The 25,024-nt window shown below is 43.2% G+C and overlaps 1 protein-coding gene across 1 annotated transcript in view; it reads left to right on the forward strand.

The window, feature by feature from the left end:
- Positions 1-384: 384 nt before the first annotated feature.
- The window catches only part of LOC311110733 (gamma-aminobutyric acid receptor subunit pi-like), a gene marked incomplete at both ends in the record, with an annotated part of 61,648 nt that continues 37,008 nt past the window's right edge, over positions 385-25,024 (forward strand). Inside the window, one exon of the mRNA XM_084153293.1 lies at positions 385-437. Coding sequence (XP_084009419.1) covers positions 385-437 — 53 coding nt within the window. The remainder of the gene's footprint in view (positions 438-25,024) is intronic.

The raw sequence follows: 25,024 nt of genomic DNA on the forward strand, positions 1-25,024 counted from the left end.
GTGTCATTGCCAACAAAGGGTATATAACAAAGTATTGAGAAACTTTTGTTATTGACCAAATACTTATTTTCCACCATAATTTGCAAATAAATTCATAGAAATTCCTACAATGTGATTTTCTGGATTTTTTTTCTCATTTTGTCTGTCATAGTTGACGTGTACCAATGATGAAAGTTACAGGCCTCTCTCATCTTTTTAAGTGGGAGAACATGCACAATTGGTGGCTGACTAAATACTTTTTTTCCCCACTGTATGTGAAGTAGTGCATGCATTGTACAAACTACTCATCAAAACAAAAGAACCTGAGTGTACCTATGTTTAGGGATTTAGTTTTCTCTGTATCCTCTTATTTCAGATAGACTCCACCAGACACCTCCAGCAGTGATGGCTGCGCTCCCCTCTGGAGGGAGAGTGATCGTCATGCTCCTCATTAGCAGGTAAGATACGTTACAGTAGAAGAGTTACAGTGACTGCCTGGGACCTGTGGGTATGAATGGGGATTTTTTGTTCTGTATGCGTGTGTGTGTGTGCATGTGCGTGTGTAAGAGAGAGATCGAGAGGGAGATAGAGAGCGAGAGAGAGAGAGACAGATAAAGCAATTCTCCATTGGTTGTTTTGTTTAGGCACATCAATACTCAATAATGACTCGCCATGCATCACTCAGAAGCATTGGAATTCTCCATAGAAGCATTGAAATTCACGTTGACACTGCCACGGGTAGTGACGCAACCCTCAGCACCACATGCACCAAGTACTGCGTCCAATCGGTTGTGCTAATGCCTAAAGGGGTCATGCAGAGAGGATGATGGGATGTTGTGGTGCATATTTGACCATTACCGTGACAGAACTCATCCTGTTCTTGCCAGTCCATTTTGTTGCAGGCAAAAATATTAAAAAAATATCCTCCAAGCACAACTTAGATAAGTCCAACCAACTGGGTACCACCTTATTCTACAAAAGCTGAAGAACATATGCACATCCAGGTACTTTGTTGTAGGCAAACTCAGAAAAACAGAAAGGAAAAGGCGCACACTGCTACTCATGCTCCCAGGTGATTTTTCTTTATAACTATGTTTCGACCCTTAGGTCTTCATCAAGCATCCATATCCCAGGTGGGGGTGGCAGGTCCTATATATAGGGGCAGTACTCAGTGACATCACTTCCTGAAACAGGAGGTAAAAAATGTATGACATAGGTTCACAATATTAACATTCAATGTAACAAAATATATGATCATACACAAGGAATGTGATCAATATTTACAGTAAAATACACTACCGGTCAAAAGTTTTAGAACACCTACTCATTAATGGATTTCTCTTTATTTTGACTATTTTTTACATTGTAGAATAATAGTGAAGACATCAAAACTATGAAATAACACATATGGATTCATGTAGTAACCAAAAAAGTGTTAAACAAATCAAAATATTTTTTATATTTTATATTCTTCAAATAGCCACCCTTTGCCTTGATGACAGCTTTGCACACTCTTGGCATTCTCTCAACCAGCTTCATGAGGTAGTCACCTGAAATGCATTTCAATGAACAAGTGTGCCTTGTTAATTTGTGGAATTTCTGTCCTTCTTAATGTGTTTGAGCCAATCAATTGTGTTGTGACAAGGTAGGGGTGGTATACAGAAGATAGCCCTATTTGGTAAAAGACCAAGTCCATATTATGGCAAGAACAGCTCAAATAAGCAAAGAGAAACCACAGTCCATCATTACTTTAAGACATGGACAGTCAATCCAGAAAATGTCAAGAACTTTTAAAGTTTCTTCAAGTGCAGTCGCAAAACCATCAAGCGCTAGGGTGAAACTGGCTCTCATGAGGACCGCCACAGGAATGGAAGACCCAGACTTACGTCTGCTGCAGAGGATACGTTCATTAGAGTTACCAGCCTCAGAAATTGCAGCCCCCCAAAAAAAGCAACAGACACATCTCAACATCAACTGTTCAGAGGAGACTGTGTGAATCAGGCCATGGTTGAATTGCTGCAAAGAAACCAATAAGAAGAAGAGACTTGTTGGGCCAAGAAACACAAGCAATGGACATTAGACCGGTGGAAATGTGTCCTTTGGTCTGGAGTCCAAATTGGTCACACAAAGGCATGTCTTTGTGAGACAGGGTGTGGATGAACGGATGATCTCCACATGTGTATTTGCCACCGTAAAGCATGGAGAAGGAGGTGTTATGGTGTGGGGGTGCTTTGCTGGTGACACTGTCTGTGATTTATTTAGAATTCAAGGCCCACTAAACCAGCATGGTACCACAGCATTCTGGTTTGGGCTTAGTGGGACTATCATTTGTTTTTCAACAGGACAATGACCCAACACACCTCCAGGCTGTGTAAGGGCTATTTTACCAAGAAGGAGGGTGATGGAGTGCTGCATCAGATGACCTGGCCTCCACAATCCCCCGACCTCAACCAAATTGAGATGGTTTGGGATGAGTGAAGGAAAAGCAGCCAACAAGTGCTCAGCATATGTGGGAACTCCTTCAAGACTGTTGGAAAAGCATTCCAGGTTAAGCTGTTTGAGGGAATGCCAAGAGTGTGCAAAGCTGTCATCAAGGCAAAGGGTGGCTATTTGAAGAATCTCAAATATAAAATATATTTTGATTTGTTTAACACTTTTTTGGTTACTACATGATTCCATATGTTTTATTTAATAGTGTTGATGTCTTTACTATTATTCTACAATGTAGAAAATAGTAAAAATAAAGAAAAACCCTTAAATGAGTAGGTGTTCTAAAACTGTTGATGGGTAGTGTACATACACACACAATATTCAATTAGGATCAAAAAACACAATTTGGACAATTTGAAACTATAAAAACAGTCAAACTCCTCGTTAAGGCCAAGAGGAGACAGTGTGTTGAGCCTGTTGATCCAGAAATATTCCCTTTGAAGAAGTTTCCTCTCAATGTCCCCTCCCCTGCGTGACATTTTGAGCATTTCTATTCCAACATATCTTAGAGAACTAATAGGATGTCCAGCTTGTACAAAATGAACAGCAACCAGATTTTTGGTCTCACCTGTCCATATATTGGTCCATGTGGTCCTCTGTAGCTCAGCTGGTAGAGCACGGCGCTTGTAACGCCAAGGTAGTGGGTTCGATCCCCGGGACCACCCATACACAAAAATGTATGCACGCATGACTGTAAGTCGCTTTGGATAAAAGCGTCTGCTAAATGGCATATATATTGCTGCGGTGCTCAATGATCCGTGTCTTAAGGCTTCTAAGGGTTTTCCCTATGTAAGACAGACCACAAGGACATTTCAACTTGTAAACAACATTGGTGGACATGCAGGTAATCAGGCCTTTGATCTTAAATATTTGTCCTGTGTGGGGGTGGGTAAATTAGTTGCATTTGTACGTGAAGATGCATTGAGCACATTGGCCACATTTGTAATACCACCTTATTCTGCCATAAATTGTTGGTCCATGGCACACTAGATCTGGCCACCATCCCCTCTGATATTAGCATAACAGCAGGAGGCCTGGCAGTCAGTGGTGTCGAGTGTTATATGCTTTGGGTACAGATGCTTTGGTCCACAGTGTCCCATCCCACACAGGAGTCTTTGTCCATTCATGCACACAGAGAATGAAATGAAAGGTCATATGTTTTTGGGCATTGAATCTCCTCAGCTCAACCTCAGCTGCCCATCAGCATTATACTGCCAGTGGCAGTTTTTGACAGTATGAATACTTTTTTCCATTCAATTAGTTACTTTTGAGAGTAGCTACCTAGTGTCTTGATTGATATTTAATTGGCATCAAATACAACATATTGGTAAACCCAATTATATTACACTACACGACCAAATGTATGTGGACACCTTATCGTCGAACATCTCATTCCAAAATCATGGGCATTAATATGGAGTTGGTCCCCCCTTTGCTGCTGTAACAACCTTCACTCTTCTGGGACGGCTTTCCACAAGATGTTGGAACATTGCTGCAGGGACTTCCTTCCATTCAGCCACAAGAGCATTATTGATGTCAAGCACTGATGTTGGGCGATTAGGCCTGGCTCGCAGTCGGCGTTCCAATTCATCCCAAAGGTGTTCGATGGGGTTGAGGTCAGGGCTCTGTGCAGGCCAGTCAAGTTCTTCCACACCAATCTCGACAAACCATTTCTGTATGGACCTCGCTTTGTGCACGGGGGCATTGTCATGCTGAAACAGAAAAGGGTCTTCCCAAAACTGTTGCCACAAAGTTGGAAGTACAGAATCGTCTAGAATGTCATTGTATGCTGTAGCATTAATATTTCCCTTCACTGAAACTAAGGGGCCTAGCCCAAACCATGAAAAACTGCCCCAGACCATTATTCCTCCTCCACCAAACTTTAGTTGTCCAATGGGGGCGAGCTTTACACCACTCCAGCCGATGCTTGACATTATGCATGGTGATCTTAGGCTTGTGTGCGGCTGCTTGGCCATGGAAACACATTTCAAAAGCTCCAGACTAACAGTTATTGTGCTGACGTTGCTTCCAGAGGCAGTTTGGAACTCGGTAGTGAGTGTTGCAACCGAGGACAGATTATTCTTACACGCTACGCGCTTCAGCACTTGGTTGTCCCGTTCTGTGAGCTTGTGTGGCCTACCACTTCTCGGCTGAGCCGTTGTTGTGCCTAGACGTTTCCACTTCACAATAACAGCACTTACAGTTGACCGGGGCAGCTCTAGCAGGACAGAAATGTAACGAACTGACTTGTTGGAAAGGTGGCAACCTATGACGGTGCCACGTTGAAAGTCACTGAGCTCTTCAGTAAGGCCATTTTACTGCCAATGTTTGTCTATGGAAATTGCATGGCTGTGTGCTCGATTTTATACACCTGTCAGCAACGGGTGTGGCTGAAATAGCCGAATCCACACATTTGAAGGGTTGTCCACATACTTTTGTATATATAGTGTATTTTCCCCAGTGAGAGGCTGAGATTCACAGTGGTCCTCTTTAGCAGGTCAGGTCCTGCAGATGGTCATTCAGGGATGGCACCAAATCAAATCAAATCGAATTTTATTGGTCACATACACGTGTTTAGCAGATGTTATTGCGGGTATAGCGAAATGCTTGTGTTTCTAGCTCCGACAGTGCAGTAATATCTAACAAGTAATATCTAACAATTTCACAACATATACCCAATACACACAAATCTAAGTAAAGCAATGGAATTAAGAATATATATATATATATATATATGGATGAGCAATTTCAAAGCGGCATAGACTAAGATACAGTAGAATAGTATAGAATACAGTATATACAATATGAGTAATGCAAGATATGTCAACATTATTAAAGTGACTAGTGTTCCATTTGTTAAAGTGGCCAGCGATTTCTAATCTATGTATATAGGCAGCAGCCTCTAATGTGCTAGTGAAGGCTATTTAACAGTCTCATGGCCTTGGTCTCAGTCCCAGCTTTGATGCACCTGTACTGACCTCGCCTTCTGGATGATAGTGGGGTGAACAGGCAGTGGCTCGGGTGGTTGTTGTCCTTGATGTTCTTTTTGGCCTTCCTGTGACATTGGGTGCTGTAGGTGTCCTGGAGGGCTGGTAGTTTGCCCCCGGTGATGCGTTGGGCAGACCACACGAATTAGCCATGGCAGAACATTGGCATATTGTTTGAATGTCATGACCTCCAGCTCTGCTTGTAGCAGGTTTCTCGCTGACGCAGTGATAGATCCAATGGCTACATCTCTATCATTGCAGAGAGGTGTAGCCAAGTGTATTGTATGGACTTAGCTAAGTGATATAACCTTCACCCTCACCGTGACCCAGGTGATTTGAAAGGGGGCTATTATATAAGGGCCACTGGAGCATAATATCACCAACAACCATATCAACAACCATGACAACCAATGAGCTGCAGCCATACAAATATGACCCTTGACCCTGACAATATTAACTCTGCCAAGGACATTTCCCAATAGCAAATGAACACATTGTCACACTGTGGCCTTTGTGTCATAACATAATAGAAATATTACACACAAGCATTATTCATGTCATAGTTCTCAACCATAGAGGTACATTTACAGTAAGAGTGTCACGTTCGTTCATAGACGGGTCAGACCAAGGCACAGCGTGATATGCGTACATGTTTATTAAATATTAAACACAACAACAAAATAACAAACAAAACGAAACGTCCAAGGCAACACAACATACCTTAACTGGAACAAGATCCCACAACCCACTAGTGCCAAATGGCTGCCTAAGTATGGTCCCCAATCAGAGACATCGAGCGACAGCTACCTCTGATTGGGAACCACACAGGCCAACATAGATCTATACATACTAGAATGTACAACATGGACAAACACAGCATGGAAAATACACACCCTGACTCAACATACAAGCGTCCTCTGAGTCAGGACGTGACAGTACCCCCCCCCCCAAAGGTGCGGACTCCGACCGCACAACATAAACATAACAGGGTAGGGGCCGGGTGGGCATTCCGCCTCGGAGGCGGATCCGGCTCAGGGCGTGACGACCACTTACTCTCCGCCTCCCTGTTGCACCCCTGGTCTGGTCTGGACCTCGGCGCGCTGCTTCCCCTCTCCTTCCTCCCACGAAGTACCAAGCCCTGTCTGGACCCTGGTGTGGGAGACCCCGAACCTGGAGAGGGGCTGACGTCTGGGTCTGGACTGGAGCCGCTGACCGGAGCTGGACCGGGCACCGGTGGAGCGGACTGCACAGGCTCCGGACTGGAGCCGCTGACCGGAGCTGGACTGGGCACCGGTGGAGCGGACTGCTCTGGCTCCGGAGTGGAGCCGCTGACCAGATCTGGACTGGACCCCGGTGCGCCCCTGGTCTGGTCTGGACCTCGGCGCGCTGCTTCCCCTCTCCTTCCTCCCACGAAGTACCAAGCCCTGTCTGGACCCTGGTGTGGGAGACCCCGAACCTGGAGAGGGGCTGACGTCTGGGTCTGGACTGGAGCCGCTGACCGGAGCTTCACCGGGCACCAGTGGAGCGGACTTCACAGGCTCCGGACTGGAGCCGCTGACCGGAGCTGGGTCAGGCACCGGTGGAGCGGACTGCTCTGGCTCCGGAGTGGAGCCGCTGACCGGAGCTGGACTGGACCCCGGTGAAGCGGATTGCTCCGGAGTGGAGCAGCTGACCGGAGCTGAACTGGGCACCGGTGGAGCGGACTGCTCTGACTCCGGAGTGGAGCAGCTGACCGGTGCCGGACCAGGCACCGGTGGAACAGGCACGGGCCGTGCCGGACTGGACACATGCACCACTGGCTTAGTGCGGGGAGCAGGAACGGGCCGGACCGGGCTGGCGACGCGCACCACTGGCTTGGTGCGGGGAGCAGGAACGGGCCGTACCGGACTGGCGACGCGCACCACTGGCCTGGTGCGGGGAGCAGAAACAGGCCGGGCCGGGCTGGCGATGCGCACCACTGGCTTGGTGCGAGGGGCAGGAACAGGCCGGGCCGGGCTGGCGACGCGCACCACTAGCTTGGTGCGAGGGACAGGAACAGGCTGGACCGGGCTGGCGACGCGCACCACCGGCTTGGTGCGAGGGACAGGAACAGACCGGACCGGGCTGGCTACGCGCGCCACTGGCTTGGTGCGAGGGACAGGAACAGGCCGGACCGTACTGGGAACACGCACCACTGGCTTAGTGCGGGAAGCAGGAACGGGCCGGACCGGACTGGCAACACGCACCACTTGCTTGGTGCGAGGTGCGGGACTGGGCTCCTTTATTAACCCCCCCTCCTTCTGCTGCCTAACCAGCTCCTCTCGCCGTGCTTCTACACTTTGCTTCTCCCTTATAGCCTCCTGTAGCGCCTCCCTCTGACCGAATAACTCCTGCTCTCTCTGAACCAATAGCCCCCGTAACATGGTGGCCTCCTCTCCTAACCTGCAGATCCGCCCTTTAACGGCCTCCTGCTGCCTCGTCGTCCACACCGTGTGCCCCCCCCCAAAAAAAAAATGTTCTTGGGGTTGCCTCTCGGGTCTCCGTCGTCGGGTCCAGCTCCAGTCAGCGGCTCCAGTCCAGACCCAGACGTCAGCCCCTCTCCAGGTTTGGGGTCTCCCACACCAGGGTCCAGACAGGGCTTGGTACTTCATGGGAGGAAGGAGAGGGGAAGCAGCGCGCCGAGGTCCAGACCAGACCAGGGGCGCAACAGGGATGCGGAGAGTAAGTGGTCGTCACGCCCTGAGCCGGATCCGCCTCCGAGGCGGAATGCCCACCCGGCCCCTACCCTGTTATGTTTATGTTGCGTGGTCAGAGTCCGCACCTTTGGGGGGGGTACTGTCACGCCCTGACTCTGGGGACTCGTATATGTTGAGTCAGGGTGTGTATGTTCTATGTTGTATTTTCTATGTTTTCTATCTAGTATGTGTATTTCTATGTTGGCCAGTGTGGTTCCCAATCAGAGGCAGCTGTCGCTCGTTGTCTCTGATTGGGGACCATACTTAGGCAGCCTATGGGCTCTATTGAGTTGTGGGATCTTGTTCCGTGTTAAGGTATGTTGTGTTGTGCTGCCTTGGACTTCACGGTTCGTTTTGTTTGTCATTTTGTTGTTGTGTTTGATATTTACGCATATCACGCTGCGCCTTGGTCCGTCCCGTCTATGAGCGATCGTGACAAAGAGCCACAAAACCTTACTTCACAGTGGAGATGAATACAGGCAATGTCTGAGTGTCAGTCAGTCTGCCCTCAGACAACTGCCTCTCATGTCCCTGTGACTCTTCTTGAAAGCACTAGCAACATCACTACAGTGTTTTATTCTCCTCCCATTGGAAAGAACAAAGAGCGAGAGAATCAAGGGGAGAGGCTGAATCACAGCTGGGTGACCTGAAAAAGCAGACATGTTCGGAGAAGATGTTCAAATACTGCAACAGATGCTGTGTAACTGTGTAGCTGTGCAATGCCTTTTGTTATGACTGGGAAATCGATTGTTGACTTAAAGTTGTCTAATGGCTGAAACCTATATCAAACAGATGGATTAAACATGTGTATGAACTGTGAAAATCACATATAGATCAAAGGCTATCTATTTTCCCATTGTGTACCCTTTTCCCAGTGGGAGTCGTTTATCACAGAACTCACAGACAGATCCCACGCCCTTTATCCATCTATTACATCAAATAACCCAACTGTCAATCAGAACCAATTTGCAGTTCTACTGCTACTGACAGTGTGTTTTGTAAGAAAGAAAAAAATCTGACAAATGAACCATCACTGAGTTGTTGGAGCATTCCAATGCTAACTTTACTAGGGTGTTAGGTTGTCCATGCACTTTGCACTCCCTAGTCCCTATTTATACAGTACCAGAGTTTCTGAGATCCACAAAGTCCCACAGCAAATCCTCTACACAGTGGGGTCATGGATTAGCCTTGTATTAATATGTTAATGGGGCGGGAAGTGTCGTGTTGAGGGATATCATGCCAAAACAAACCTTTTCATCTTATTTTGGGAGTTTGGCCTCCTTTAGTGCGCTGTAGTTCTCTCTAAGTCATGCTGAGCTGGAATTAGCTGCAATCTTCGACCCTACTGTCTTTCAGAAGATAAATACAGAAGCTTATGTTCAACACTCAAAAGTAGGGTGTAGATATCCTATCCCCCTGAAGGTGGCTAAAACACTTGCAAATTGTTAATGGCTGTGCTCTGATGTACTTCAGCACCATAACTCACTGGTTATCCTCCAGTATCTCAGAGTCTCAGGACAGGACTCCAATTGGATCATTCATTGCGTAAGGCCTTGATAGCTCAACCATTCTTAAGGTCCATCTCTTTTTTTTTTTTTTACAAACAACAAACACCATTTAAATTACAGGATGAAAAGTCCCACATGAAAATATACTATAGTATACTGTAGTATTACTATATTTACAGTGCCTTCAGAAAGTATTCACACCCCTTGACTTTTTCCACATTTTGTTGTGTTACAAGGTGGGATTAAAATGGATTGAATTGTCATTTTTTGTCAACAATCTACACAAAGTACTCTGTGATGTCAAAGTGGAATAAAAATTGTAACATTTGTAAAAAATAAATGAAAAATAAAACAAAAACAAAGAATCACCTTTGGCAGCGATTACAGCTGTGAGTCTTTCTTGGTAAGTCTCTAAGAGCATTGTACACCTGCATTGTACAATATTTACACATTATAATTTAAACAAATCTTCAAGCTCTGTCAAGTTGGTTGTTGATCGTTGCTAGACAGCCATTATCAAGTCGTGCCATAGATTTTCAAGCCGATTCAAGTCAAAACTGTAACTAGGCCCCTCAGGAACATTCAATGTCATCTTAGTAAGCAACTGCAGTGTATATTTGGCCTTGTGTTTTAGGTTATTGTCCTGCTGAAAGGTGAATTTCTCTCCCAGTGTCTGATGGAAAGCAGACTGAACATGGTTTTCCTCTAGGATTTTGCCTGTGCTTATCTCTATTCCGTTTATTTTTATCCCCAAAAAAACTCCCTAGTCCTTGCTGATGACAAGCATACACAAAACATGATGCAGCGACCACCATGCTTGAAAATATGAAAAGTGGTACTCAGTGATGTGTTGTGTTGGATTTGCCCCAAGCATAACACTTTATATTCAGGACATAAAGTTAATTTCTTTGCCACATTTTTTGCAGTTTTACTTTAGTGCCTTATTGCAAACAGGATGCATGTTTTGGAATATTCATTCTACACAGGCATCCTCCTTTTCACTCTGTCATTTAGATTAGTATTGTGGAGTAACTACAATGTTGTTGATCCATCCTCAGTTTTCTCTTGTCACAGCCATTAAACTCTGTAACTGTTTTAAAGCCACCATTGGCCTCTTGATGAAATCCCTGAGCGGTTTCCTTCCTCTCCGGCAACTGAGTGGCTTGCGAAAGTATTACATTTTTTAAATTTTAGTCATTTAGCAGACGCTCTTATCCAGAGCGACTTACAGTCAGTGAGTGCATACATTTTCATACTCGGCCCCCGTGGGAAACAAACCCACAACCCTGGCGTTGCAAGTGCCATGCTCTACCAACTGAGCTGCAGGAAAGCTATCACCCCCCTTGGCATTTTTCCTATTTTGTTGCCTTACAACCTGGAATTAAAATGGATTTTTGGGGGGTTTGTATTATTTGATTCACACATCATGCCTACCACGTTGAATATGCAAAAAAACAAGAAATAAGACCAAAAAAAACGGAAAACTATTCAGTGTACGGCTTAAAGTGGTCGTATGGACAGATACTCCAATCTCCGCTGTAGAGTTTTGCAGCTCCTTCAGGGTCATCTTTGGTCTCTTTGTTGCCTCTCTGATTAATGCCCTCCTTGCCTGGTCCGTGAGTTTTGGTGGGCGGCCCTCTCTTGGCAGGTTTGTTGTGGTGCCATATTCTTAAAATTGTTTAATAATGGATATAATGGTGCTCCGTGGGATGTTCAAAGTTTCGGATAATTTTTCAACTTTGTCCCTGACCTGTTTGGAGAGCTCCTTGGTCTTCATGGTGCAGCTTGCTTGGTGGTGCCCCTTGCTTAGTGGTGTTGCAGACTCTGGGGCCTTTCAGAACAGGTAAATATATACTGCAATCATGTGACAGATCATTTGACACTTAGATTGCACACAGGTGGACTTTATTTAACTAATTATGTGACTTCTGAAGGTAATTGGTTGCACCAGATCTTATTTAGGGACTTCATAGCAAAGGGGTTGAATACATATGCACGCACCAGTTTTACGTTATTTATTTTTTTGATTTTTTGTTTATTTCACTTCACCAATTTTGACTATTTTGTGTATGTCCATTACAAGAAATCCAAATAAAAATCCATTTAAATTGCAGGTTGTAATGCAACAAAATAGGAAAAACACCAAGGGGGATGAATACTTTTGCAAGGCACTCTATATATTTGTAGTGACTGGGTGTATTGATACACCATCCAAAGTGTAATTAATAACTTCACCATGCTCAAAGGGATATTCAGTGTCTGCTTTTAGAAATTATTACCCATCTACCAATAGGTGTCCTTCTTTGCGAGGCATTGGAAAACCTCCCTGGTGTTTTTGGTTGAATCTGTGTTTGTGGTTGAATCTGTGTTTGAAATTCGCTGCTCGACCGAGGAACCGAGGAACCGAGGGACCTTAAAGATAATTGTATGTGTGGGGTACAGAAATGAGGTAGTCATAAAAAAAATCATGTTAAACACTATTATTGCACACAGAGTCCATTCAACTTATTGTGTGACTTGTTAAGCACATTTTTACTCCTGAACTTATTTAGGCTTGCCATAACAAAGGGGTTGAATACTTATTGACTCAAGACATTTCAGCTTTTCATTTTTAATTAATTTGTAAACATTTCTAAAAACATAATTCCACTTCGAGATTATGGGGTATTGTGTGTAGGCCAGTGACACAAAATCTCAATTTAATAAATTTTGAATTCAGGCTGTAACACAACAAAATGTGTAAAAAGTCAAGGGGTGTGAATACTTTCTGAAGGCATACTATAGTATACACTGTAGTGTTTTTGCTGACTTTATTGTGGTATACTGTAGTATTTACTGTAGTGTTTTTGTGGACATTACTGTAGTATACTATAGTATTTTCTATAGTGCTTTTATTTTATTATCTTTTTTGGACTTTCTCCTTGAGGAAACTTACTGGGCAAAAATTAAAAGAGTAAATTGTCCATAACCTACTATTTTCTTATAACCTGTAGGGACCACTATATGGTCTATACTTGGCATGTAGGTTTTTTATTCATGGGTGGCACATATTGGGATATAGGGGCGAGGAATAGGTGGGGCATATGCAAATAAAATATATCAATACAGTGTGTAGTATAGTATTCTACAGTATACTGCAGTTTACTCTAGTCTGGGTACCAGTCTTTTTACTCTAGTCTGGGTACACTCCACTCCTTGCCACTCCTGTCATTTGCCAAAGAGACTGGCCTTTCGGCAAGAAAAACGTTCAATATGCAGCCGGATTTACTGCGCAGTTGTTGATTGGTAGTTGGAAACAACGTTCATATTTTCCATGACAACGTTGTGGAACATGGGGTGTGCGAAGATTTTGAGTAATATAGAATTCAAATTTTAAGAACAACAATAAACAATATCGTTACATCCTGCTGCGGTAATTCCCTTATTAGAAGGCAGTGTCAATGCAAGATCATGTTGTGCAAAGTGGCTGGAGAGGAAGCCTTAATGAGAGAGTGAAATAATGATACAGAAAATATTAACCTACAAGAGTCAATCAAGCTACATTTGTTTCAGTTGCATCCCATTAATTGGCATCTGTTGTCATTCCTCGCATATACAGTTGAAGTCTGACGTTTACATAGGGAAAAAAGTGTTTGATCCCCTGCTGATTTTGTACGTTTGCCCACTGACAAAGAAATGATCAGTCTATAATTTTAATGGTAGGTTTATTTGAACAGTGAGAGACAGAATAACAACAAAAAAATCCAGAAAAACACATGTCAAAAATGTTATAAATTGATTTGCATTTTAATGAGGGAAATAAGTATTTGACCCCCTCTCAATCAGAAAGATTTCTGGCTCCCAGGTGTCTTTCATACAGGTAAGGAGCTGAGATTAGGAGCACACTCTTAAAGGGAGTGCTCATAATCTCATGTTGTTACCTGTATAAAAGACACCTGTCCACAGAAGCAATCAATCAATCAGATTCCAAACTCTCCACCATGGCCAAGACCAAAGAGCTCTCCAAGGATGTCAGGGACAAGATTGTAGACCTACACAAGGCTGGAATGGGCTACAAGACCATCGCCAAGCAGCTTGTTGAGAAGGTGACAACATTTGGTGCGATTATTCGCAAATGGAAGAAACACAAAATAACTGTCAATCTCCCTCGGCCTGGGGCTCCATGCAAGATCTCACCTTGTGGAGTTGCAATGATCATGAGAACGGTGAGGAATCAGCCCAGAACTACACAGGAGGATCTTGTCAATGATCTCAAGGCAGCTGGGACCATAGTCACCAAGAAAACAATTGGTAACACACTACGCTGTGAATGACTGAAATCCTGCAGCGCCCGCAAGGTCCCCCTGCTCAAGAAAGCACATATACAGGCCCGTCTGAAGTTTGCCAATGAACATCTGAATGATTCAGAGGAGAACTGGGTGAAAGTGTTGTGGTCAGATGAGACCAAAATCGAGCTATTTGGCATCAACTCAACTCGCCGTGTTTGGAGGAGGAGGAATGCTGCCTATGACCCCAAGAACACCATCCCCACCGTCAAACATGGAGGTGGAAACATTATGCTTTGGGGGTGTTTTTCTGCTAAGGGGACAGGACAACTTCACGCATCAAAGGGACGATGGACGGGGCCATGTACCGTCAAATCTTGGGTGAGAACCTCCTTCCCTCAGCCAGGGCATTGAAAATGGGTCGTGGATTGGTATTCCAGCATGACAATGACCCAAAACACACGGCCAAGGCAACAAAGGAGTGGCTCAAGAAGAAGCACATTAAGGTCCTGGAGTGGCCTAGCCAGTCTCCAGACCTTAATCCCATAGAAAATCTGTGGAGGGAGCTGAAGGTTCAAGTTGCCAAACGTCAGCCTCGAAACCTTAATGACTTGGAGAAGATCTGCAAAGAGGAGTGGAACAAAATTCCTCCTGAGATGTCTGCAAACCTGGTGGCCAACTACAAGAAACGTCTGACCTCTGTGATTGCCAACAAGGGTTTTGCCACCAAGTACTAAGTCATGTTTTGCAGAGGGGTCAAATACTTATTTCCCTCATTAAAATGCAAATCAATTTATAAAATTTTTGACATGCGTTTTTCTGGATGTTTTTGTTGTTATTCTGTCTCTCACTGTTCAAATAAACCTACCATTAAAATTATAGACTGATCATGTCTTTGTCAGTGGGCAAACGTACAAAATCAGCCATCAGTCATTAAAACTCGATTTTCAACCACTCCACAAATGTCTTGTTAACAAACTATAATTTTGGCAAGTCGGTTAGGATGACACAAGTAATTTTTCCAACTATTGTTTACAGACAGATTATTTCACTGATGATTCACTGTATCACAATTCCAGTGGGTCAGAAGTTTACATACACTAAGTTGACTGTGCCTTTAAACAGCTTGGAAAATTCCAGAAAATTATGTCATGGCTTTAGAAGCAGCCATCATACCGCTCAGAAAGGAGACGCATTCTGTCTCCTAGAGATAAACGTACTTTGGTGCGAAAAGTGCAAATCAATCCCAGAACAACCGCAAAGGACCTTGTGAAGATGCTGGCGGAAACAGGTACAAAAGTATCTATATCCACAGTGAAACGAGTCCTATATCGACATAACGTGAAAGGCCGCTCAGCAAGGAAGAAGCCACTGCTCCAAAATTGCCATAAAAAAGCCAGACTACGGTTTGCAACTGCACATGGGGACAAATCCGGCTGCATGTTGAACGTTGATATAGGCCATAAATGAATATTTTTTCATTTGCATGACTTAAAATTTGATAGATAAGGCATCGCAAACATCTCAACGAGCTTGTTGCGTGTCCCAATTAGGGTAAACTCATCTAAAAAATGATACATTAATTAACATTATGTCTGCTTCAGTTACTTACAGTATAATGGAAGACAGCCCTAGTTAAATGAGGACTGATTTGAAATATACATTAAATATGATACATTTGTGTTTCCAAATATTAATATTAAAATATATGTAAATACATGTGTTTACTGTTTAATATTTGTCTATTTGCAAAGACAACAAAATCCCATAATAATATTTGTCCATAATAGCTGCTTTGATTAAATAGCATTCCTTTAATGGGCAACTCAACTGCCTGGTAGAGCATATTTTTCAAGAGTTCCTAAAATTATAAAATATTTTAATAATTTCATCATTCCAAAATGATGTTTTAGAGGTCAACAACATTTTACAGTTGTAATTTCCCATTTTATACACAGTTAGTACTGAAAATGTGTGATTAATGAGTTTCAGTTTTGCTAACATTCACTTCCTGGTTTTCAACCATCTTTGAATGTCTGTTTAAAAAAAAAAAACATTTTACTAAATGGCATTGGTTGAGATGATAAAATATGCCAAACAAAATTCTAATGTTTAATTTAATTTAAAATTGGCTGTCAAAATTTGCTCAATCTCCCGGTTGAGCTGCATGTTAAACAGGGTTTCATTAAATAGGCATTGGCACTGTACTTTTGTATTGCACATTTAATTAAACCGAAGCATTTGGTGATGTTCAACTTCAATTCATTGGCACAAAATATGCGTCAAACAAATATATTTTTTTGTCCCTGGCTTGTATAGCACAGGTGGTGGTCACCTACATTTACTGTAGGCCTAACATATACTGTAGGCTAGACTACGAATGGTGGATATATAGCACAGCCTATGAATTAACTTGTAACTTACACATCTCTGTCTTCGCTGTTCCCTTCTTGTGCAATTAATTAATCTCCGCTGGCATCTCTACTGGCCTCTCTCTCTTCTATCCTCTCTCTATTCCTCGTATAGCTCTTGAGCCAGCCTAGCCCAATACATGTCCCAGAAGTAGCAATATAGTTTGGTCACTTATTTTGAGCAATTAAAAAAATACATTGAGTATATTCGAGGAAAGAAGCATCTTACTCTTCCTTGCTGGATATAAAATAGGCTACAGCATTCACATTGAACTGGCTGAGAAGTTTGAATGGCTGTGAGGTGATCACATTGGTTGTTGGTAAAAATGCAATAAACGGGAATCCTCTGTTCTCCCTGCGCCCAATGTTTATGTTTACAATTAAATGTATTACGTCAGAATGCCCAATGTTAGAATGCTTCCAATCAAATGTATTTATTAAGTTAGAAAGTTTTCCTATCAGTCTAATTTGCATAAACATTGTGATTGGATGATAGCTGTGAGGGTTATCAGGATCAAATCCCCTGATCTCCTCGAGCTCATTAATGATAGAATGTTCATATTTGAAGATTGTTGAAAGGACAGTCTCTTTGGCAAATGACAGGAGTGGCAAGGAGTGGAATATAATAGCTGAACAGAGATGGCAACCAGGCTAAGATTACTACAACTTACTACAGAATACTACATAATTCTATATTAAGTACTATAGTATTCTATAGTAAACTGTAGTATTTTTTATGTGGGGTGATAAGGGACCACTTTACTCTACAATAAAACTACGACTTCTGTAGCCCACTATAGAGGGTTGCCAGGTGACGTACGACACCTCCTGGCGGCCATGTTGGAAGACAACCGCATCAGTTCTTCCGACAACAACAGCTGAGTGGCGACCCAAAGCTGTATGGTAACCATGACTAAAACTAATTGGTTCATCACTATGGTCAATTTCTGTGCCGTATTTAGCTGCTCTAACAAGGCAGGAAAGACAACGGAAAAAAATATTTTTACAGGTTACCCGCAATCATGAAACACCAAGGAGATAAGACGCAAGAACTGTCAGATAAGCGAAGAAACCTTTGGATTGCCTTTATCAACCGTCAAGACCTGAACCCAGACAGCAGTCAGTGCAGGGTTTGCTCTGATCATTTCATCACGGGTAAGTCAATGGAGATAATTAGTTGAGAACTTTATTTACAAGAGGAGGGAAAATGTATGGACGTTACAGCATTTGACATAGGCCTCAATGGGATAGGACAACCTGCTGTTTTGACGAGCCCAATAATAGATGTAAGCTTTATATACCACTAAAACACCTGAATGAATTAAACCACCAAACAATCAAGAGCCCTGATGGTATAGGTGACCTGAATAAGTGATATTCTAACATCAGGGACTCTTTTTTCGGCTAGTAAGTGTCAAATGCACGTTAGTTAGCAATTTCATCATGTAAACACTCATTTTGCCCTAACGCAAGGTTCGGCAATTTACCTGTCTAACATCAGTTTGCTTGCGCAGAGGTGGGAGGGGTGGACATATTTGAGTTGTGTCCTTAAAAACAAATGCAAAAGTGACAATTTCATGCAGCTCTAATGGGAAGTTTTAAGACCCACAAAAAGCAGGTCTTAACTGTAACGCAGTTGATAATGGAATTAATTTGAAGAGGGGAAGCGTAGCCCATCCAGCCATGACGCACAGTGCCCATCGACGAGAGATGTGCCTTTTGTGCCAGTGAATCTCGTATTTAGAAACATTAAAAAACGATTGGTTTCCCCTCATTTCATTTAATTGGATTAAAAACCAAGCATTGCCTACCCTCCCCTTAATCAAGGCTGGTTTAGCAGCTTGAATAGGTGCATCTTTTTATTCTGGCCATTAGCCAAAAGTAGCCTATGAATGAAAGGGTTTTAAATGGAGTACTGAGAGTGCTTTGAAATATTTTAGGTTGTTGCCCTCATGCTTTTTCATTCTTCAGAATTCACATACCTGCATTTCTCTTGTTCAAGGAGGCTGTCCAGACCCATTTTCAAAGAGCGTCCCTCATCCCATTACCAAAGACACGCTCCTCCAAACTATAATGCCGTATCAATGGCAACTATACAATTGACAGGAGCCTACTATTTTGTATAGACGTGCAAATGTTATGCGTATTAAGACATTTATATGTTCACTGTGTGAACACAGTGCCATGGAACGAGAGAAGCGATTCATGATATCATGTTGTTAGCTGTTAGTTAAAAAACGGATTGATTGTTTTTTGTTTCATTTGATTAAAAACCACATTTATTTAGAAAGATTCACCGTCCACGGGTTTATGGTGGGAACTTACATGGCTCAAATGCAAAACAATTTCGTCTGCTATTTCTGGAGAAGTACAAATATGATCTGTAAGATGGTTCCATGATGTACATAAAACATTACATTTGCAAGAGGTTTAACAGTGAGTGGGCATTCCCCTTTATATTGGATTCTTATCCAGCTCCTCTGAAACGTTTTTATTTTCGTTAACAAAGTTGCCTTGTCTGTATTATACGCCCACGGGGAACAATTATGGTGCCTGTAACTATTTAGACATAGTTTATTTAAAACAAGTTGTTGTTTTGTTTTTATTAGAATTTGATTCAAATTATACACTATCTTTTTAGGCCTTATCAATAGCCTAGTGAATTTAATCTTGCTTATTGACAAAATGTGGCATTTGGCATGTCCAGACTGCAATGTACAATAGGCCTAGCCCCTATATCAGTGTGAATGCTGCAGCCTATGTTTAACAATGTATTTCCATGTTGAAGTAATGCAATTAGAACGATGTGGACTGCAAACATGTTCAACATTTTTAGAAAATATGAGGCAGACGAACTATTTAACGAACTAGGCTATAACGGACTAACATTCTAATTGGAGTTGATGACAACACAATACATAAAAGACTGTAAATACACAACTTGAAGCAACCACATATTTAGCCATGGAGCGCGTTCTCATTGGACAGTGAGGGGCCCAGCCAAGACACACCCACAACTTGTTTATTCATCAAAACCCAGCCCTTTCGCGCCACCGCAAGCTATTGCGCCCATTATTCTGGTTGTGAAAATAGCTCAAATATTTCTGACACACCCCCGAACATATAACGCTACCTGACGGCACAAACACGTCTCGATTTATTTTTCAATTTAATTATTTATTTTACCCCTTTTTCTCCCCAATTCCGTGATTTCCAAATGGTAGTTCCAGTCTTGTCCCATTGCTGCAACTCCCGTGCCGACTCGGGAGAGGTGAAGGTCGAGAGCCATGCGTCCTCCGAAACAGAACTCTCACAAGCCACACTGCTTCTTCACACACTGCCCGCTTAATCCAGAAGAAATTCAAGTGTACAGTATTATATAGAGCCATTATTGCATGGAACTCCGTTCCATCTCATATTGCTCAAATGAACAGCAAACCTGGTTTCAAAAAACGGAAGCCAGCCGCTCCAATGTGTCGGAGGAAACACCGAAGTCAGGTTGCATGCGCCCGGCCCGCCACAGGAGTAGAAAAGGACATCCCGGACCGAACAAACCCTCCCCTAACCCGGACGACGCTAAGCCAATTGTGCCTCATGAGTCTCCCTGTCGCGGCCAGCTGCGACACAGTAGTGAGGCATCTAGCACTGCGATGCAGTGCCTTAGATCGCTGTGCCACTCGGGAGGCCCACGTCTTGTAAAAGTAATTATGTTTTTGTTTGTTTAGCTTTTGGAAACGCTAGCTAGCGCATACAACTTGCCCTGACATTGCATTTATACATTAAAAACATAATCGAAACCGAAATAGAAAACCGTGATAATTTTTATTATAATCGAACCGAAACCGAACCGACCTTAAAAAGCACTAATCGCTCACCACCACCCTGTAGTTTACTAATAAAATGGGCTGATGGTGAAGTAGATATACTTGGTATTCATATCCCTACAGATATAAATGAACTTAGCACAACAAATTTCAATAGAAAGTTAGCAAAAATAGACAAGATCCTGCAACCATGGAGAGGTAAATACATGTCTACTTATGGAAAAATCACACTGAAAAACTAATATTAGTCATATCACAATTTACTTATTTATTATGGTGCTGCCTGCTCCAGACTACTAGTTTTAAATCATATGAGCAAAAAATATTTCACTTGATTTGGAACGCTAAGCCAGACAAAATGTAACTTACCTTTTTATATAATGAATATGAGTTGGGGGGGGGGGGGGGGGGGGGCTGAAATCATTAAATTTGAAATCATTAAACCTCTCACTAAAAGCTTCACTCATAAATAAGTTATATGTAAACCCAAACTGGTTCTCTGATAGATTACTAAGAAAGGCTCCTTTGTTAAAACATTTCCTTTTTGCCTTTATACTGATTACAACTTCTCATTTTCAGTTAATTGAAAATGAAACTATACTAGTTTCATTTAAGGAAAACATTTTGACAGCTGTGCCATACAGGTTGCAAAATAATTTGAAAGAGATTTTCGATGGCACCTGTTGTATATGAACTGATACGCAAAACAACGCTTGATTCAACACAACATATTTAAATACTACATTCTTGCTACCAACCGAATGTTATATACAGTTGAAGTCAGAAGTTTACATACACTTTTTACATTTTAGTCATTTAGCAGACACTCTTATCCAGAGCGACTTACAGTTAGTGAGTGCATAATTCTTTTTTTAAACATTTTTTTTTCATACTGGCCCCCCGTGGGAATCTAACCCACAACCCTGGCGTTGCAAACACCATGCTCTACCAACTGAGCTACACGGGACACTTAGGTTGGATTCATTAAAACTCGTTTTTCAACCACTCCACACATTTTTGTTGTTAACACTATAGTTTTGGCAAGTCGGTTAGGACATCTACTTTGTGCATGACACAAGTAATTTTTCCAACAATTGTTTACAAACAGATTATTTCACTTATGATTCACTGTATCACAATTCCAGTGGGTCAGAAGTTTACATACACTAAGTTGACTGTGCCTTTAAACAGCTTGGAAAATTCCAGAAAATGATTTCATGGCTTTAGAAGCTTCTGATAGGTTAATTGACATCATTTGAGTCAATTGGAGGTGTACCTGTGGATGTATTTCAAGACCTACCTTCAAACTCAGTGCCTCTTTGCTTGACATCATGGGAAAATAAAAAGAAATCAGCCAAGACCTCAGAAAAAAAATTGTAGACCTCCACAAGTCTGGTTCCTCCTTGGGAGCAATTTCCAAACGGCTGAAGGTACCACGTTCATCTGTACAAACAAGTATAAACACCATTGGACGACACAGCCGTCATATCGCTCAGGAAGGAGACGTGTTCTGTCTCCTAGAGATGAACGTACTTTGGTGCGAAGAGGGGAGGTGGCGTGGTGGATGGGCCAATAATAATAAATAATACAACAAAAAAAGGAATCCATCATCTCCTGCTTCCAGACATTTCACTCCTCCATGCTCATCACCTTATTAGACAGCATCCTTCCTCTGGCAGAAAGGACATTTGATTTCCACACAGCCCCTTCCACAGCAATCACAACTGACAAGTCAATCTGGACTGGCATCAATGAAGGGGTACTGCTGGTTGATAAATAGACCTGCCTTCATTATTGGCCATTATTTTATTGTGAGAGCAACATTGATCCAAATGTCTAAGTACTCCCTCAGAAATGTTGCTTTGGTTTCCCTCTGCATGTAAACCTATGTTTGTTAGTGATTTATCCATCATTATCCAAGATGGCGTAGCAGTGCGGTCGTGTCCTTCGTTGTGAGTCCGTGTAAATAGCCTGTTTTTTGTATTTTTTTGTATTTTTCGTACATATTTCCCTATCACACTTTTCATCCTTCTACTAAATATACTTTCCTGCAACCCGCCTCACTCAATGTGGAACGGATTCTATTATTTACTCACCTTTATCTAGAATCTCCAGTTGAAACTAGCTAGCCAGCTAACTAGCTACTTGCTATTAGCCACCGTTAGCGGTTTTCACCCAGAACATCGGATTTTCTGCCAGAATAACTGAATCACTGGACCCTAACACCGGATCGCAACTAGCTAGCCGCAACCGAATGGATGTTGCTGTAGGCTAATCACCACTGCCCCCGAAGCAAGCACCAGTTATCCTTGAGCCAGGCCCATATCCCGGCTATCTACCTCTTTGTCTACCGGACGGGAGTTGCCAGCTAACTAGCTACATGCTATTAGCCACCGTTAGCGGTTTTCACCCAGAACATCGGATTTTCTGCCAGAATAACTGAATCACTGGACCCTAACACCGGATCGCAACTAGCTAGCCGCAACCGAATGGATGTTGCTGTAGGCTAATCACCACTGCCCCCGAAGCAAGCACCAGTTATCCTTGAGCCAGGCCCATATCCCGGCTATCTACCTCTTTGTCTACCGGACGGGAGTTGCCAGCTAACTAGCTACATGCTATTAGCCACCATTAGCGGTTTTTCACCATTGTCCATGGCCTGCACTACCTACCAGCCAGCTCTAGCCAGCTGGTAGGTAGCTGAAAATGAGCCAGCTCTAGCCAGCCAGCTCTAGCCTGCAGTCTGCACTGTCTGCACAGCGCGTTAATCGACCCAGAACATATCGGACCTTCTGCCGGAATCACTAAATCACTGGATCTTTAACACCTGATCATCGCAACTAGCTAGCTGCAACCAAATGGATGTTGTTGTTGGCTAATCAGCCTTGAGCTAGCCTCAAGTTAGGCACATCTCCCGGCTAGCTACCTCTCTGTCAACCGGACGGGACCTCCTAGAGTCGACACGGAGCCCCGCCGATCCATCACGACTGGTCTGCCGACGTAATCGTCTGTGGTTTCAACAGGCTTCCTGTTGCGACGACCACGAAGATCCATCAGCTAGCCCCGGCCCGCTAGCACACGCAAACAACAGCCGTGCTTCCTGCTCGCTGTGCTTTAGCACCAATTCAAACTGCTCTCGGACTCACATATTGCTGTTGACTGGACCTTATGATCACTCAGCTGCACAGCTGATGCCTGCTGGACTGTTCCTTTACACGGTACCCTGTCCTATTTATCTGTTTAGCCTCAGCCCAAACTTTCATCGCCATTACCAGTTGTTGTCTTAGCTCTCTCGAATAACACCTGTGATTGCTTTATGCCTCTCTCCCATGTCAATATGCCTTGCCTATTGCCGTTCCAGTTAGTTCTTATTATACAGTTTCAATATAGAACCCCAAGTCATTCTCAAACTGCCTCAAATAGCTCCTTTGTTCCACCCCCCATACACGCCGAGACCGGCTCAATCGGTGCCTCCAGTGATGCTATCTCTTTCATTGTTACCCAACGCTTAGGTTTACCTCCACTGTACTCATATCCTTCCATATCCTTGTCTGTGCATAATGCCCTGAATCTATTCTACAACGCCCGGAAATCTGCCCCCTTTATTCTCTGTACCCAACGCACTAGACGACCAGTTCTTAAAGCCTTTAGCCGTATCCTTATTCTAGTCCTCCTCTGTTCCTCTGGTGGTGTAGAGGCTAACCCAGGCCCTGCAGCCCCCAGTATCACTCATACTCCCCAGGAGTTATCATTTGTTGACTTCTGTAACCGTAAAAGCCTTGGTTTTCTGCACGTTAACATCAGAAGCCTCCTTCCTAAGTTTGAGTTATTCACTGCATTAGCACACTCCGCCAACCCTGATGTTCTAGCAGTGTCTGAATCCTGGCTGAGGAAGGCCACCAAAAATTCAGAAATGTCCATCCCCAACTACAACATTTTCCGTCTCGATAGAAATGCCAAAGGGGGTGGAGTTGCAATCTACTGTAGAGCTCTATCATACTATCCAGGTCTGTGCCCAAACAGTTTGAGCTTCTACTTCTAAAAATCCACCTTTCCAGAAATAAGTCTCTCACTGTTGCCGCTTGCTACAGACCCTCCTCAGCCCCCAGCTTTGCCCTGGACACCATATGTGAATTGATTGCCCCCCATCTATCCTCAGAGTTCGTACTGCTTGGTGACCTAAATTGGGATATGCTTAACACCCCGGCCATCCTACAATCCAAACTAGATGCCCTCAATCTCACACAAATTATCAAGGAACCTACCAGGTACAACCCTGAATCCGTAAACATGGGCACCCTCATAGATATCATCCTGACTAACATACCCTCTAAATACAACTCCACTGTCTTCAACCAGGATCTCAGCGATCACTGCCTTATTGCCTGCATCTGTAACGGGTCCGCGGTCAAACGACCACCCCTCATCACTGTCAAACGCTCCCTAAAACACTTTAGCGAGCAGGCCATCCTAATTGACCTGGCCCAAGTATCCTGGATGGATCTCATTCCGTCAGTAGAGGATGCCTGGTTGTTCTTTAAAAGTGCTTTCCTCTCAATCTTAAATAAGCATGCCCCATTCAAAAAATTCAGAACTAAGAACAGATATAGCCCCTGTTTCTCCTCAGACTTGACTGCCCTTGACCAGCACAAAAACATCCTGTGTTGTACTGCATTAGCATCGAATAGCCCCCGCGATATGCAACTTTTCAGGGAACCAATATACACTAGCAGTTAGGAAAGCAAAGGCTAGCTTTTTCAAACAGAAATGTGCATCCTGTAGCACTAACTCCAAAAAGTTTTTGGACACTGTAAATTCCATGGAGAATAAGAGCACCTCCTCCCAG

The sequence above is a fragment of the Coregonus lavaretus genome, assembly GCF_964263955.1.
Source record: "Coregonus lavaretus genome assembly, chromosome: 36".
NCBI classification, from domain to species: Eukaryota; Metazoa; Chordata; class Actinopteri; order Salmoniformes; family Salmonidae; genus Coregonus; species Coregonus lavaretus.